The sequence below is a fragment of the Malaclemys terrapin genome, chromosome 1 (genome assembly GCF_027887155.1).
Source record: "Malaclemys terrapin pileata isolate rMalTer1 chromosome 1, rMalTer1.hap1, whole genome shotgun sequence".
Lineage (NCBI taxonomy): Eukaryota > Metazoa > Chordata > Testudines > Emydidae > Malaclemys > Malaclemys terrapin.
In genome coordinates, this window is record NC_071505.1 from 262403380 (window position 1) to 262420354 (window position 16975).

Below are 16975 nucleotides of genomic sequence, written 5' to 3' on the forward strand. Positions count from 1 at the left end.
AACGAGTATATACGGTAGTTCTTTTTTGAACCCTGTTATTGTCCTTAAGAGAAAAAAAAAACAGGCAAATGTGGTTGCAGAAACACTAAAACTTGCAGGGGTCTGGGACTGGTGTAGTACCTGAAATTAGTTTTAATTCTTTTTTAAAACTTGATGATTTCAAGGTTTTTTAACTTGATGATTTTTAACTTGATGATAATGTCCCTTCCACTTAACCATTTTTTTAAAATAAGAATAGAATGAGCCTTACAACTTATGTACCTTTTCCCCTGCTTTATAATGATGAGGTGTATTTTTCTAAGTGTTCACTTATACCAAACTGGTTGCTTTATATTTCTTTGTAATTATATTTTGGCATTTAAAAAAAGTTATTTACTCTTCTTTGCAATTAGATATGATTGAAGTAGCTTTTATGTTACACTGCACTTTTTCTTTAACAGAAAAACAATGGGGACAATAAAACAAAAGGAGATCCTTAAATTAGGAGTTGTAATATGTTGTGAGACAGTCTCAAGCAGAGAACCCTATTTAGCATCATATTTAACTCAATAATTCACTTTAAAAAACTGTGGGACAAGCAGTGACATACCGTATGTGACACAAAAAAATGTCTCAGTGACAAGGCATGACTGGCTCACAGAAAGAGCAACCTTTTGCATAAGCACAGCTATGGCAGTGCAACAAGACAATTGGTTTCTGTAATAGAGGAAGCCTGGAAAATCCACTCATCCCACTGAGATAAACAGGACCACGCCCATGAGCAAAGTTATTCACATATGTAAGTGTTTGAAGGATCAAGCCCTTAATATGTAAAGGTCTCCATGCACCAGACAGAAGATCACTAAGAGATTGATCCTCAGTCCTTCTAACAGTTACTCTGCTCTCACTAAAAAGAACAGGAGTACTTGTGGCACCTTAGAGACTAACAAATTTATTAGAGCATAAGCTTTCGTGGACTACAACCCACTTCTTCGGATGCATATAGAGTGAAACATATATTGAAGTCACTTAGACTCCTTCCAAGAGTAACTGTACAAGACCATGATTATATATTTGCAGGATTCGGCCAAAATCTCTAAAATATTAATTAAATTCAAACAGAAACATAAATCAATAATTAACCGATACTCAAAAAGTAAACAATTTTATCATACCTGGCCTTTATTGGGAAGTTCTGAGCAATGTCTTTCATCACCTTTAAGGCACTATAAACAGGGGCGGAGATAATTTGAGAAGCTGCTTGAAAACTTAGATCTGTAAGAAAAAAAAAATCACTAGAGAACACAACTATAAATCAACATAGCTTATATTTTGTAAAACTCTTAACATGCACACACAGAGAGTTGGAACTCTTTATATTTAAATTAGACAGAAAAAACCAGCATAATTAAGGTGTTAGAGACAAGGTGAGTGAGATAATATCTTTTATTGGACCAATTTCTGTTGGTGAGAGAGACAAGTTTTCAAGCCAAATAGAGCTTTTCTTCAGGTCTGGGAAAGGTCTGGCTTGAAAGATTGTCTCTCTCACCAACAGAATTTAATCCAATAAAAGATATTACCTCACTCCCCTTGTCTCTCTAATATCCTGGAACCAACACAGCTACAAATACACTCCATACATTATTAAGGGTGGAAAGTCAAGCACACAGAAGTTCTGAAAAGACAGAATTAGGGTTGCCTTGTGTAATTTCTTAGGTTTAAAAAAAGTAGACGGATAAAACAGAAGTTCCATCATATGGCCTCACATTGACACCCATGTGGCTTATCAGCAAGGTAACTTCAGATCCACTGCACAGTCCTCTGCCACCTGAGCTAATGAAGTAACTGATAGCAATATTAGTGTGTCATCCTCTTTATGGACCAGCACTAGAGGATGATGAAACACATAATTTACCAGACCCAGAACATTTCCAAATGGATAGAATATTTGGGGATTTTAGCTGCTGTGCTCTATCAACTCTCTATTGAGCATGTGCAAATTGTGACTTTTCAAAGGCTTATAACTTTATCACAGGGATGACAAAAGTTACGTTACTAGCACAAAGGCAATTCCCCTTACAAATTTCAAGTCCCTGCTCCAAACCATGAGAATGCTAAAGAAAGGGCCTCAGAAATTGTTTAAATGGGTAAAATAATGTAATTTTTTTTTTTTTTTTTTTTTTTTTTTTTTTACACACACTATTTTAGGTTAGACTGAAATTGTTAAAAAAAAGAGCCTGGGAGGTAGATACCTGGCATGGAAAATTTCAGACCAAATGGTTAAAGTTTGGCAAAGTTATAAACAACTGAAAATAGGGCCTTGTAATAGGAAGTGTGAGGAAACCTTAATAATAGGTGGCGTTACGAGCTCCGCCTATAATAATATTTATTATTTCATCATGTGTTTTAAATTCTTAATTTCATATTTTCCGCTGGCAGTAATTATGCCTGACCTATCTAGAATTATTTAAAAAAATGAAAATGGAAAAACGCCACTCATTACCTGTGCAAAATAAATGGCATACTAGGTTTCAGAATTCAATGAATATCTGTGATGTCTTATTGATCAATTCTGCACCCATAAAATATACAATTAATATTTTACTGTTGCGGTAGATGTGCAAATGTCAGTTACACAAAACAGACAGACAAACAGAAAAAGAAATGAAGTCACATCATCATTACCCATATGAATGAAGCACATGAAGCAGAGAAAACCCTTCATAATAACAAAGTTTAGCAGCATAAAGAAAATGTGCAAAATATGTTAAAAAACCACAAAGAATAACTAAAACAAAAGTTAAATCAGAAGTACTATTATTATTCTTGTTATTATTATTATTGTTTAGATGGTGGCAATATCCACCAGGTGCTAGGTACACAAAGAAGTTATTCACCTTGTGTAGTAATGATGATTCTTTAAGAAGTGTGTCCCTATGGGTGTTCCACTGTAGGTGTGCTTGCATTGCTGCGCTGCTGATCGGAAAACTTCGGTAGTGTCCGTAGCCCGCACATGCATTGTTTCTCCCCGTATCCCCTCCATGAGGCTAGCCAGTGCATGCAGGCTAACCCTCCTCAGTTCCTTGTCTACTGCAGAGAGATTGACAAGAACTCTGAAGCAGAAGGGAGGAGGGTGGGTTGAGGAGCACCAAGAGGGAGACAAATCTCAAAGAACCATCATTACTGCACAAGATGAGTAACTTCTTCTTTGAGTAGTGGCCCTATGGATGCTCCACTGTAGGTGATTTCCACCCAGTATCCCTACCAGAGGGCTGGGGCTTCGGAGTCACGTCAGTTACAGATGACAATACTGTGGAGCTGAAGAAGCATTGGAGGCAGAGCTCCCAGTGATCACACAATGTTCTGCGAAGGTGTGGACTGACGCCCATGTCGCCACTCTACAGATTTCTGAGATAGAGACATTCTTGAAGAAGGCAACGAATGAGGAGTCGACCTCATGGAGTGTGCACAAATATTATTTGGCAGGGTCATGTTGTGGATCTTATAACATTGTCTAATGCAGTTCGAGACCCGTTTGGAGAGTCTCTGGGATGATACTGATGAGCCCTTAGATCTTGTCACAATAGAGAGGAAAAGTTTAGGAGATTTCCTGAAAGACTTCGTCCTACCCAGGAAAAAGTCTAGGACTCTTCTGACATCTAGAGTGTCAATATAGCCTCCCTGTTGTTGCATGAGGCTTGAGGTAGAAAATTGGAAGGTGAATCAATTGGTTCATGTGAAATGGGGAGGTTACCTTAGGGAAGAATTTTGGATGTGGCCTGAACGTAAGCTTGTCCTGAAAAAATACTGTGTGTGTGTGGGGGGGGGGGGGGGGGGGAGGGGTTGTGCCATCAGAACTGCTATTTCTCTTATTTTCCTAGCTGAAGTGATTGCTGTCAGGAAGGCCAATTTCATTGAAAGGTATGTAAGTGAACAGATGGCCGCAGGTTTGAAGGGAGGTCTAGTCAGGCCTTTCAATACCAGGTTTAGGTCCCGCACGGGGGTAAGATGTCGGGGTTGTGGGAAAAGGTTTTCTCTACCCCAAGGAATCGTTTAGCTGTCGGGTGTGATAGCACTGAGTATCCGTCTACTAGACAGTGAAAGGCTGCTATAGATGCTAGGTGTACCTTGAGGGAACTGAGAAGTAGTCCCAAAGATTTTAGAGTTAGTACATAGTCTAGGATCTTTGGAAGAATCGCAGATATCAGAGAGATTTGTTGGGAAATACACCAAATCCGAAACCAGGACCATTTTTCTAGGTAAGTCTGACATGTCAAGGACTTTCTACTGTGTAATTATACCTCTTGTACCTCCTTTGAGCAGGAGTTCTTTATGCACTGGAACCATGAAGGAGCCAAGCCTTGAGGCAAACTCCCCACGTTGGGATAGAGGGTGCATCCTTTGTTCTGCGAGACGAGGTAAGGAATGGACTGGAGAGAGATCAGCAGGTACCTTGCAAGTTGTGACAGGTGAGGGTTCCAAGTCAGTCTTGGCCAAGAAGGAGCAATCAATATAATGTGCCCTCCTTCTCTTTTTATTTTTAATAGGACTTTCGACGGTAGGGAAAATGGAGGAAAGGCATAGAGAAGGTCCCTGCCCTATGGGAGAAAAAAATATTACTAACCTTTCTGTAACTATAGTTCTTCGAGATGTGTTGCCCATGTCCATTCCAATGTAGGTATGTGCGCACCCGAAGCACAGCTGCTGGAATTTTTTTCTTTAGTGTTATCCATTGGGGTGGCTCCAGCGCCCTCCGGTGTCAGGCACTCATAACACCGGTATAAAGAGCCCTACTGGCCCCACTCCCCTTCGGTTTCTTCTTGTAGATTGCCTCCGAGAGCGGGGACAGAGGGTGGGTTTTTGAATGGACATGTGCAACACATCTCAAAGAACAAGAGTTACTGAAAGGTTAGTAACCATTTTTTCTTCTTCAAGTGCTTGCACGTCGATTCCAATGTAGGTGACTCACAAGTAGTTGTACCGGAGGTGGGTTCAGAGATCAAGGATAGGCTGACTGTAAAAGCACATGGCTGAAGCCAGCATTGTTTCTAGACTGTTGTGTAATGGCATAATGCATTGTGAAGGTGTGAACTGATGGCCATGCTGCTGCCCTGCAGATATCTTGTATCGGAGCTTAAGCTAAGAAAGCAGCGGAGGATGCTTGAGACCTTGTAGAGTGACCCATTAAGTCAACTGGTGGCGAGATATTTGCGAGCTCATAACAAGCCCTGATGCACGAAGTAATCCAGGATGAGATTCTCTGTGCAGAAATGGGGAGACCTTTCATTCTTTCACCTATCGCTATGAATAGCTGAGTGAATCTGTAGAATGGTTTAGTCCTTTGTATGTAGAAAGCCAGAGCCTGCCGAATATCCAACAAACGGAGGGCACTGTTCCTCCCTAGTCACATGCAGTTTAGTGTAGAACACTGGCAGAAAGATCACTTGACTGCAATAGAATCAAGAGACAACTTTGGGAAGGAACGATGGGTGTGGACACAACTGAACTTTGTCCTTAAAAAAGAATGTATATGATGGTTCCAAAGTGAGGGCTTGGACCTCAAGTGATGGCAACCAGGAAGGCCACTTTCCAGGAAATGTGTAATAGCGGTGCTAGTGGTTCAAATGGGGGTTTTGTAAGTTTTGACAGAACAAGGTATAGATCCCATGGGTGGTGTGGGGGTAGAATCCCTAACCTGGGGGTACAGACCTCTCTAGGCCTTTGAGAAACCAGATAACCATGTCATGTGGAAAGATAGAACAGTTGTCGATCTTGGGATGGAAGGCCGAGATGGCCGCTAGATGGACTTTGACTTAAGAGACGGCTAGACCTTGTTGTCTTTGCAGTAGTAGGTAGTTTAGAAAGAATTGCAGTGATGATTGCAAAGGCAGTATTTGTTGCTGGGAACGCCAGACGGAGAACCACTTCAATTTTGCAAGGTATGTAGTTCTGGTGGATGGCTTTCTATTGCCCAGTAGGACCACATGGACTTGCTCAAAGCAAATTCGCTCCTCCAGATTCAGCCATGGAGCTTCCAGCTGTCAAGTGAAGAGAGGTGAGGTGCAGGTGCAGCAGCCGACCGTGATCCTGGGATATCAAGTCCAGGTGTAGCGGAATCTGCAGTGGTGTCTCCACAGACATGCCTAAGAGGATGGAGAACCAATGTTGCCTGAGCCACACCAGGACTATGAAGATGACATGCACTTGGTCCTCCTTGATCTTCTTCACTTTGTGAATCAGCAGGATAGAGGAAATGGTGTCTTTTTCATGTTAACAGAAATGCATCTGCCGGGGATCCCAGGCTGTAACCTCTCAGGGAGCAGAACTGATGGCATTTCCTGTTGGTTTGGGTGGCAAACAGGTCTACAAGTGGAGTCCCCCACCGTTTGAAGATGGCCCTCACAATGTCTGGTCAGAGAGACCATTTGTGGTGAGAGGAGAAAGACCTACTGAGGCAATCTGCTAGTTGGTTCTGAATCCTGGGAAGGTACGATGCCTCTAGATTGATGGAATGATCCATGTAGAGCTCCCACAGGCGGATTGCTTCCTGACATAGAGGGGAAGAATGTCTACCACCCTGTCTGTTTATGTAGAACATAGCCATCGTATTGTCTATGAAAACCAAAATGGATTTCTCCATCAGGTGAGGCAGAAAAGCCTGGCAGGCTAGATGTACAGCCCTGAGCTCCCTGACACTGATTTGCACAGAGAGCTCTTCTTGGGTCAAAAGCCCCTGAGATCTGAGGGAACCTAGATGGGCTCCCCAACTGAAGGCTGATGCATCGCATACCAGAGACAAGGATGGCTGGCGTTTTGAAATGGGTACCCCCATTCATACAATGTGACTGTCCAGCCACCATGTCAGTGAGTTGAAGACCTGGACCGGAACTGTGAGCACTGAGTTCAGGTGATGGCAAGAGGCAGAGTAAACCATAGCTAGCTAGGCTTGAAGAGGTCTGAGTGGTAGCCTCGCATATTGCATTATGTATGTGCATGATGCCATGTAGCCCAGGAGGCTCAGGCACTTCCATAGAGTTATGATTGAATGAGCTTGGAAGGATCTTATCAGGGTCGTAATTGAGAGGAAACGGTTGTTCGGAAGTAGAGCTCTCACTTGCATGGAATTGAGTACTGCACTCATGAACTCTATCCTTTGGACTGGGATCAGGGTGGACTTCTGGAAATTTAACAGAAGGCCTAACGCATTGAAGGTCGATTGAATGAGATGGATGTCGGCTTCCACTTGATCTCTGGACCAGCCCTTAAGTAGCCAGTTGTTGAGGTAAGGAAATACATGGACTCTCCTTTTCCTGAGAAAAGCCATTATTACTGCAATGCACTTGGTGAAAACTCGCAGGGCGGCTGACAGTCCCTGGGATCCAGCAAGGAAATTATATAAGCCAAGGAGACCACGTGGAACTTTAAGTTCTTGGGATATTAGTTGAGACAACGCAGGTCTAAAATGGATCCAAGAGCTCCTTTGGCTTTTGGAATTAGGAACTAGCGAGAATAGAACCCCTTTCCTCTCAAGTGAAAAGGAACCTCTTCCACAGCTCCCACCTGAAGGAGGGACTGTACTTCTTGTTCCACCAGATGCTTGTGAGAAGGGTCCCTGAAGAGGGGAGGGGAGGGGATGGGAAGGGAGGCAGACAGAAATTGGATGGTGTAACCCAGTTCTATTCTGCTGAGAACCCAGTGGTCTGAAGTGATCTGGGTCCAGGCATCCAGGAAATAGGAAAGGTGGTTGGAAAAAAAGACGGTAGCTGAATCCATGTAGAGGGGATTGCGATGCTGACTTCGAGTGCTTCGAAGATACCAAGTAACTAGGTGAGGGCTATGCAGGTACGTTGTCTACTCTCACGCTGTCCCTGTTCAGGTGTCAGAGGTTGCTGCAGTACCAGTGTTGCAGGCACCTAATGATGCAGTGCCGGGGTGTCGCTTTCTCTCTGTCTCCTTTGGCCTTCAGTACTGGGGACTGACTGTTTTCCTGGTGTTTGCAGTGTTTCTTCTTGGGCACCGGGGAGGATGATTAATGCCGAGAATCCCAGATTATTGAGGAGCGCTCTGCAGTGAAACAGAGGTGTTTCCAAGTCCAAGCGCAGCTCCGAGGCTGATCTTAAGGCCGCTTCCATGAAGATGACCTTCAAATGTGCAGCTCAGTCCTTCTCGGACCAGGGCTTGAAATGCCTGCAGATTAGGCAGTGGTCTTTCCTCTGAGCTAACCCCAATCACTTGAGGCAGCTCAAGTGTGAGTTGCTCAAAGGCACAGGCTTACTGCATGAGGCGCAGGGCTTAAACCCCAACGACAGAGGCATGCCCCGGTACTATCCAAGTGCGGAGGTGTCCAAACTATCTAAGATCTATAAAGTACTAAAACTAAACTACAAGAACTATTAACATTACATTGGACGAAAAAACACTAAGAGAAGGATTGCCTAAGCAATGAGGGGTTCCAGCAACTGTTACGGGAGGTAAGAAGGAACTAAAGGGGAACAGGGTCCGGAGGGCCCTTTATTCCAGTGCTACGAGCACGCGACACCAGACGGCGTTGAAGCTGACCCAACAGATACCGCTAAGGGAAAAAATTCCAGAAACTGTGCTCAGAGTGTGCACACAACTACACTGCAATGGACATGTGCAAACACTCAAAGAAGAAGGAGAGTCTTGCCCAGTGAGTGTTGTCTCATCCCTGCTCTGGAGCAGTAGCGTGGATATTTCTTGTTCAGGTAAGTGGTGAACAAGTCCATAGTCGATGCCCCTCACTGCCTGAATAGGTCCTGAGGTACCACTGGGTTTATCTCCCACTAGTGGTCATGTGGGAATTTGTGACTGAGACTGTCCACTATCAAGTTTTGAGTGCCCAGAAGGTAAGCTACTGATAGTGTGACATCATAGGTCATGCACCAGTTCCACAGTCTCATTGCCTCTGCACAGAGGTAGGGTGATCTGGCTCCCCCTTGTCAATTTATATAGTATATACATGCTATGTGGTCTGTTAAGACTCTAGGGTGTGATCCCTTGATCAGTGGGAGGAAAGACAGGGGCATAAGGAGAGACAGCGCATGTGCGGGCCTAATGGACGCTGCTACCGAAGTTCTCCGATCAGCAGCAAAGGGACGCAACCACCCATAGGGATGCTACTCAAAGAAAAAAGACATTTCATAGCACAAAAATCATATCAGGCAACAAAGACAAATGGATGTGGGGGAAAGGGATATAATATACAAGGAGAACAATAAGGGTGATGTTAGGCATATGTCTTATTAGTTAACTTTTGGTTTCTTAAAAAAAATAAGGCAAACATGTTAAATTCCTCTCTCCCCATCTTCCTCCCACAATTAAACCACCTCATGTTCCCTCCACAGCAATTCCCAGCTTCAGTTCTAATGGCAATAAACCCCGTCCCTCACATAAAATATGTAGTTCACTCACAAGATAAATAAAGAAATAGACAAGTGGATAAATTTATCAACTCGTTTCTTGCAGTCATGGGTGAAGTGAGGCTTCAGGAGTGATTTAAATTAAAAGAGGAGGGATAGTCAAGAAGAGTTGTGGATCAATTATGAAATATTAATGGTCACTTTATAAAAGAAAAATATCTCTCTGGACAATGAGATTTTGAGAAAAAAACATTACTAACATTTTCATAACTCTTGTTTTTTGAGATGTGTTGCAAGTGTCCATATTCCACTGTAGATATTTGTGTGCACCAGTGCACAGGTGTTGAAGAGTTTTTACCATTAGTGGTACCTGTTTGGGCAGCCTGAGCGTTCTCTGCTGGCTCACACACACTGCACATGCATTAAGGATTGAGCCACCCCTGAAGCCATTCAGTTCCTTCCTACCCCAATGGCTCCAATAGAGAGGAGAATGAGGCTGGGTCATGGGAGGGACATATGCAACACATCTAAGAACAACAGTTATGGAAAGGTTATTAACTGTTTTTTCTTCTTCAAGTGATTGCAAATGTTTATTCCACTTGTAGGTGACTCACAAATAGACCCATCTGAAGGTGGGTTTGGAGTCTATTTGAACAGGAACTTGTGGCCCACTCGTCCTAATTTAATATCATCTCTACACTGTTGAGAGACTGTGTAGTGAGAGTCAAACGTGTGACATGATGAACTGGTTGCCACTTTGCAAATGTTTAATATGGGCATCTGAGTCAGAAATGCCACAGAGGCTGCTCGGGATCTAGTTGAATGACCCAACATTCTATGTGCTGGCTTCATGTTAGCCAACTAGTAAACATAGGCAAATACAACCAGATATCCATGATGAAATCCTTTGCGTGGAAACCAGACTACCCTTCATTCTGTCTAAAAATGCAGTAAACAATGGAGACAAAGACTTAAAAGGATTAGTCCAATCCAGATAAAATGGTAACACTTTTCTAATGTCTACAATGTGCAGTGTCTCCTCTCCCTTATTACTGTCAAGCTTTTGGAAGAAGGTTGATAAGAAAACTGCTTAGACACATGAAAAGTGAAGACCACTTTCATAAGAAAACTTAGATGGGGATGAAGGTAGATTTTATCTGCTTAAAAAAACGCATAGGGAAAATATAACACTAAACGCCATCAATTCCCTGACTGGCCTGGCCAATACAATCGCTTCTAAAAATGCTACCTTCACTGAAAGGTGATACAGAGTCCAGGTCACTAGAAGCTCAAAGTGGAAACCCATCAGCTTTGTTAAGACTAGATTCAGACTCCATGGTGGAACAGGGCTCTGTACGTGAGGAAACATTCTATCCAAACCCTTTAAAAACGTTATAGCCATCAGGTTGGGATAAGAAAAAGAGCAATTACCCACAGGCGAGTGAAATGCCAATATAGTTGCTAAGTGAACCCTGATCGAGCTAATCGCCAATCCTTGATGTTGTCAAATAAAAAAAGACAGTTCAGCACATGATGAATAAAAGCAAGAACAGGGGAGACCCCTTCTAACCAGATAGAAAACCTCTTCCACTTAGCCATGCCAGAGCGATGTGTATAAGATCGGCCTTATCCAATTTGACTTTGCACAGTTCTGGGCAGAAGAGGGATGGGGGGAGAAGCATACAGCAGAGCCTCTGAAAATGGCAGTAGAAAAGCATCCATCAATGAACCTGGGCTGTGTCCAGCTCTGAAGCAGAACCAGTGACATTTTGGGTTATCCTTGTTGCAAACAGATCCACTTGGCAAGTTCCCCAGAGCTGGAAAATGGACCTTGTTATAACTGGGTGAATGGACCACTCGCGATCGATAAACAATCTCCTCAGGTGATCTGCCAGCATACTCTGAGCCCCTGGGAGGTGGGTCACTTTCTGAAGAATAAAGTTGCTGATGCAGAAGTCCCAGAGCAGGACTGCTTCATGGCACAATAGAGAGAACCGGGCTCCTCCCTGCTTGTTTACATTGAATTGTTAGTCATCCCCAGTACACCCCTTCCCCTTATGCAAGGAAGGAATGTCGTGCAAGCTAAATGAATTGTCTGCAGTTCCCTGATGTTGATGTGTAGATTGAGATCTTGGGAAGACCAGAAACTCTGCAGGGGTCCCAGGTGAGCCCCCATCCCAAGTCAGAGGCACCCATAACTAAAGTAAAAGATTGTGGAGGTGGGGCAAAAGGAACTCCTTTGCAGACATTAGTCAGGTCTATCCACCAATCTAGGGAGGATAAAATGTGATTTGGTATGCATACTAACATGTCTAGGTGGTGCCTTCTTGGAGAATACACCTCTGTCACCTAGCCCTGAAGGAGTCTGAGATGCAGTCTGGAATATTGGACCACATAAATGCATGCTGCCATGTGCCCTAGCAGCCATAAACAATTTCTCACCATGGTGAGAGGATAAGCCTTTAAATCCAGAATGAAGTTTCACATTGTATGAAACCTTGTCTGGGGTAGCAAGCCCTAGCCGCTGTTGTGACCAGGATCGACTTGTCTTGAGTTGATCAACGGACCTAGCATGTCGAAGATGGATCGGATTATGCGAAGGCTGAACAGCACTTGGAATCTGGATTATCAACCAGTCATTCAGGAAAGGAAATATATGGACTGTAACCTCTGGAGAAATGCTGCTACTACCGCCAGTTCTGGGCACCGCATTTCAAGAAAGATGTGGAGAAATTGGAGAGGGTCCAGAGAAGAGCAACAAGAATGATTAAAGGTCTTGAGAACATGACCTATGAAGGAAGGCTGAAAGAATTCGGGTTGTTTAGTTTGGAAAAGAGAAGACTGAGAGGGGACATGATAGCAGTTTTCAGGTATCTAAAAGGAGGGAGAAGTAGTTGAAGCTGGGTGAGGTGGTTGTGCAGATAATCCTGATTGAGGAGGGAAGTCCCTTATGTTTCAAAAGGGCCACTGCTATGGCCCAGGCCCCAGCTATGCACAGCCCAAGGGTCTCTCCGATAAGTCCCATGCAGGTACTGAGACTGAAACTAGGGCTGGCAGGTGAAAAAGGGAAGAAGGAGAATCCGGGGAACTACAGACCAGTCAGCCTCACCTTTGTCCCCAGAACAATCATAAAGCTGGTCCTCAAGGAATCCATTCTGAAGCTCCTAAAGGAGAGGAAGGTGATCAGGAAATGTCAACATGGATTCACCAAGGGCAAGTCATGCCCGACCAACCTGATTGCCTTCTATGATGAGATAACGGTCTCTGTGGATATCGGGAAAGTGGTGGACATGATACAGCTTGACTTTAGCAAAGCTTTTGATAGTATTCTTGCCAGCAAGTTAAAGAAGTATGGATTGGATGAATGGACTATAAGGTGAATAGAAAGCTGGCTAGATCGTCGGGCTCAATGGCTCCATGTCTATTTGGCAGCCGGTATCAAGCGGAGTTCCCCAGGGGTTGGTCCTGGGGCTGGTTTTGTTAAAAATCTTCATTAATGACCTGGATGATGAGATGGATTGCACCCTCAGCAAGTTCGTGGATGACACTAAGCTGAGGGGAGAGGTAGATAAGCTGGAGGGTAGGGATAGGGTCCAGAGTGACCTAGACAAATTGGAGGATTGGGCCAAAAGAAATCTGATGAGGTTCCACAAGGACAAATGCAGAGTCCTGAATTTAGGACGGAAGAATCCCATGCACTGCTACAGGCTGGGGACCGACTGGCTAAGCAGCAGTTTTGCAGAAAAGGACCTGGGGAACTAGATATGAGTCAACAGTGTGCCCTTATTGCCAAGAAAGCTAGCAGCACATTGGGCTGCATTAGTAGAAGCATTGCCAGCAGATCGAGGGAAGTGATTATTTCCCTCTATTTGGCACTGGTGAGGCCACATCTGGATTACTGCGTCCAGTTTTGGGGCCCCCACTACAGAAAAGGTGTGAACAAATTGGAGAGAGTTCAGCGGAGGACAACAAAAATTATTAGGGAGCTGGGGCACATGGCTTATGAGGAGAGGTTGAGGGAACTGGGGTTATTTAGTCTGCAAAAGAGAAGAATGAGGGGGGATGTGATAGCAGCCTTCAACTTCCTGAAGGGGGTTCCAAAGAGGATGGGTAGTGGCAGACGACAGAAAAAGAAGCAATGGTCTCAAGTTGCAGTGGGGGAAGTCTAGGTTGAATATTAGGAAACACTATTTCACTAGGAGGGTGGTGAAGCTCTGGAATGGGTTACCTAGGGAAGTGGTGGAATTTCCATTCTTGGAGGCTTTTAAAGCCTGGTTTGACAAAGCCCTGGTGGGATGATTTAGCTGGGATTGGTCCTGCTTTGAGCAGGGGGTTGGACTAGATGACCTCCTGAGGTCTCTTCCAACCCTAACCTTCTATGACATATCCCTCCTGATGAGACTGTTTAAATTGGGATACATAGGATCCCACTTCTGAGTTTGATGAAGAAAAAGGTACTTCCTGTGACCACAGCGGTACCATACCCATCGGTACCAGTGAAGAAGGCTCAGACCTTGAAGAAAGAGGATCTAGGGAGATAATCTGTGACTTTCCCCTAGACAGTACTGCCTAATTAGAATCCTAATGGCTGAATTTGAGGGAGCTGCCTGATGAGGAGGTGTAGTTAATGAAGGAGGTATCTTGGGTGCTGGTGCCATCTGAGTCTCTTGAACTGCTGGTGATGGTAGCACGAATAGGTTTAACAACTCTCTCACAGCCTCAAACACCTCAGAGGTGGACAGTAATAGGAAGATCCATGATGTGAGGAGATGCCAACGGAGGTGTTTTGGAAAAAAGTCTTGACAGGCCTGCACTGGGCTCTGGCGTCAACGAACTTCCTGTTTAGAGGTGTGGCCTGGGGAGTGCTTGCTCTTCGAACACCCTCCCAAGTCTTTATAAGAGCTCAGTCTTTTCACATCATTCAATGATCCTGGTACCGAGTCCGACCTCTGGTGTCTCTTCTTCAGTACCAGTGACACCGAGCTGCCTCTCAATACTGGTAGTTCCAGAGATAAATGGTAGATTCTGGGATGCTCAGTACCCAGACTGAGGTAGACAGTTCAGATGGAAGACGTAGCACAGATTCCATCAGCAGATATTTTAATTTGGCTGCCCTGTCCTTTTTTTAGAATGGGGCTTAAAGCCTTGACAAATACCACACTTCTTGCTAACATGAGCCTCCCCCAAGCACCTAAGACAGCTGGGGTGAGGGTCACTATTAAGCATTGCCTTATCGCAAGAATGGCAGAACCCGATGCCCAAACTGGGTGCCAGAACGATACAAAACAACAAAAAACAATTTTTTTTTTTACTAACCAACAAATTCCTAGGTACTATTTACAGGTTTTGAGAAAAGACTTGCAGAAACAAGGACAGGGGAGCTCCAACAACCATCATGGGCAATAGGAAGGGGAGATTAGGGGCAGCTTGGGTCTTTATGCATGTGCAGGAGACAGCAAAGGGCGCAGAGGCCGTCCTGATGGGTACTACTATGGTTAAAAACTCTCAGACTACTATGCACTGGACAAACACATATAGTGGAAAGGACGTATGCAATCACTCAAAGAAAAACTTAGACTTCCACTGGGGCAGTAAAAAAAACAAAAACAAAAAATCCCCCGTTTCAGACCAATGAATGCTGAATGCACACCAAAGCTTTCCTTAATTAGTACCTCTAGAATTCATTTCATACAGCACCATTAAAAATATTCACCTGTTTTGTGTACAAATTAATAGCCACAGATAATAAACCAGAAGAAATAAAACCATATGGAATTGGAAAGAATTAGAGTTACTGATTAGTGTTAAAAGCAACAGAGGGTCCTGGGGCACCTTTGAGACTAACAGAAATATTGGGAGCATAAGCTTTCGTGGGTAAGAACCTCACTTCTTCAGATGCTTATGCTCCCAATACTTCTGTTAGTCTCAAAGGTGCCACAGGACCCTCTGTTGCTTTTTACAGATTCAGACTAACACGGCTACCCCTCTGATACCTGATTAGTGTTACTAACTGTGAAAAATGGAGTATACATAATCAGATTTTGACATCCTTTAATGTTCCCACCAGACATCAAATGTCTCATTAAGTATGTATACATCCTGCATCAGACCAATGTTTTCCATATGGGATAGCGGAATAATAATAATTAGTCTTACATCATTCCCTCTTACCCAATTAGAAACAATCCAAATGTCTCTTCTGGGAATCAGGACACAATATTTGAACTATGAGAGAAGACTAGACTCAGAGCTATGGGTCAGTTATTTTACAACAGAAACATTTTAGATTTAGATACTCAACAACCACTTTTAAACAACGTGGGGTTCCTACTCTCTCTTATCTATAATTAAGGAATTATGCTCTTAACATCCAAGATGTGAAGAATTTCCAGAGATTACTGACAAGAAGGGAAAGCAAAATATCCTTCTTTTCAGTCTCTAAGGTTTCTAGGTTATTTCCAACAGTGTGGGCTGAGTAAATAAGAAACCATTTATTTTTCTTCAGTATGTTTCTTTAACACCACCTTCTGCTGCCCAATCTCTGAGCCTTAATGGAGAATCATAATTTGAAATACAATGCTCTAAATAGGACAGCTCTTTTATTAAGTAAGCACACTTCTCCACAATACTCTTTTCCTGAAACAACCCACAACAAATGTTCTACTTTCTATTAAGCTAACTCATAAATAAACTAAAACAATGTTTTCCTACTGTAAATGTATCCTGAACTGAACATATGATGGGAATCCTAACAAGTAATTGACGGGGCAAGTGCTATTAACGTGAAAACAGATAGATTTATTCATTTAAAATTCTCTCAGATTATAATGGCTAAGCAGGCATATGCCTAACTAATTATTTGATGGGTGTTAAGATAATAGTGCTTGACGTTTAAGCTTTGTTGCTTCCCAGAAAGAACAATGTCTGCTCTTACTAATTTTCCATTCTTAAATAACTTTATTATGACAGATTTTATACAGCAGATGTGATGGATTTAGAGCTACTCTGTCATAATTTATTAATACTGTATGTTGGCCTGGTTATTGAGCTATTTTCTGTATAAATATATTGGTTTAATACAACAGGAGTATGTCTGGGAAAACAGGCAGGAAGGGTGAGAATAACTTATGATAAGCCCCATCTCTCCACAAACATTTGAGAGTTATTAAGGAATAATGTTAGGACTATTAGCTTTGAAGAGTTTGCCTTGCCTCCAGCTAACCTAAAAGACTCTTTTGAGCAAGGACAGGTAAAGGCCTGTAAACACAAGGTATCAACAGAATCTTGGCTGACTAAAGAAAGAACATGCTTTCAAACGAGGAAGGTATCTGTTCAGGGGAACTAGACTGATGCCATGTCTACACTACAAAATTATGTTGACCTAACTTACTCATCAGCATACAGCCACCACAGTTATTTACTCACTTGTGGCTCCTTGTGTCAGTGGTGCATGTCCTCACCAGGAGCACTTGTATCAACTGTATTGTCAGTGCGGTGAATTGTGAGACAGCACCTGAAGGCCAGTAAGAATTGATGTAAGCAACAGAGCGTCTACACTGACACTGTGTCAACCTATGTACTTTGACCAAGATTCTCTGCTGCTCGGGGAGGTGGTG

General features: G+C 43.3%; 1 protein-coding gene across 1 annotated transcript in view; it reads right to left on the reverse strand.

Moving 5' to 3' along the window:
- Nucleotides 1-16975, reverse strand: part of UGGT2 (UDP-glucose glycoprotein glucosyltransferase 2) — a 273428-nt gene that overhangs the window by 201070 nt on the left and 55383 nt on the right. The window contains exon 9 of the mRNA XM_054012252.1: nucleotides 1155-1254. Within this exon, the coding sequence (XP_053868227.1) occupies nucleotides 1155-1254 (100 nt within the window). The remainder of the gene's footprint in view (nucleotides 1-1154; nucleotides 1255-16975) is intronic.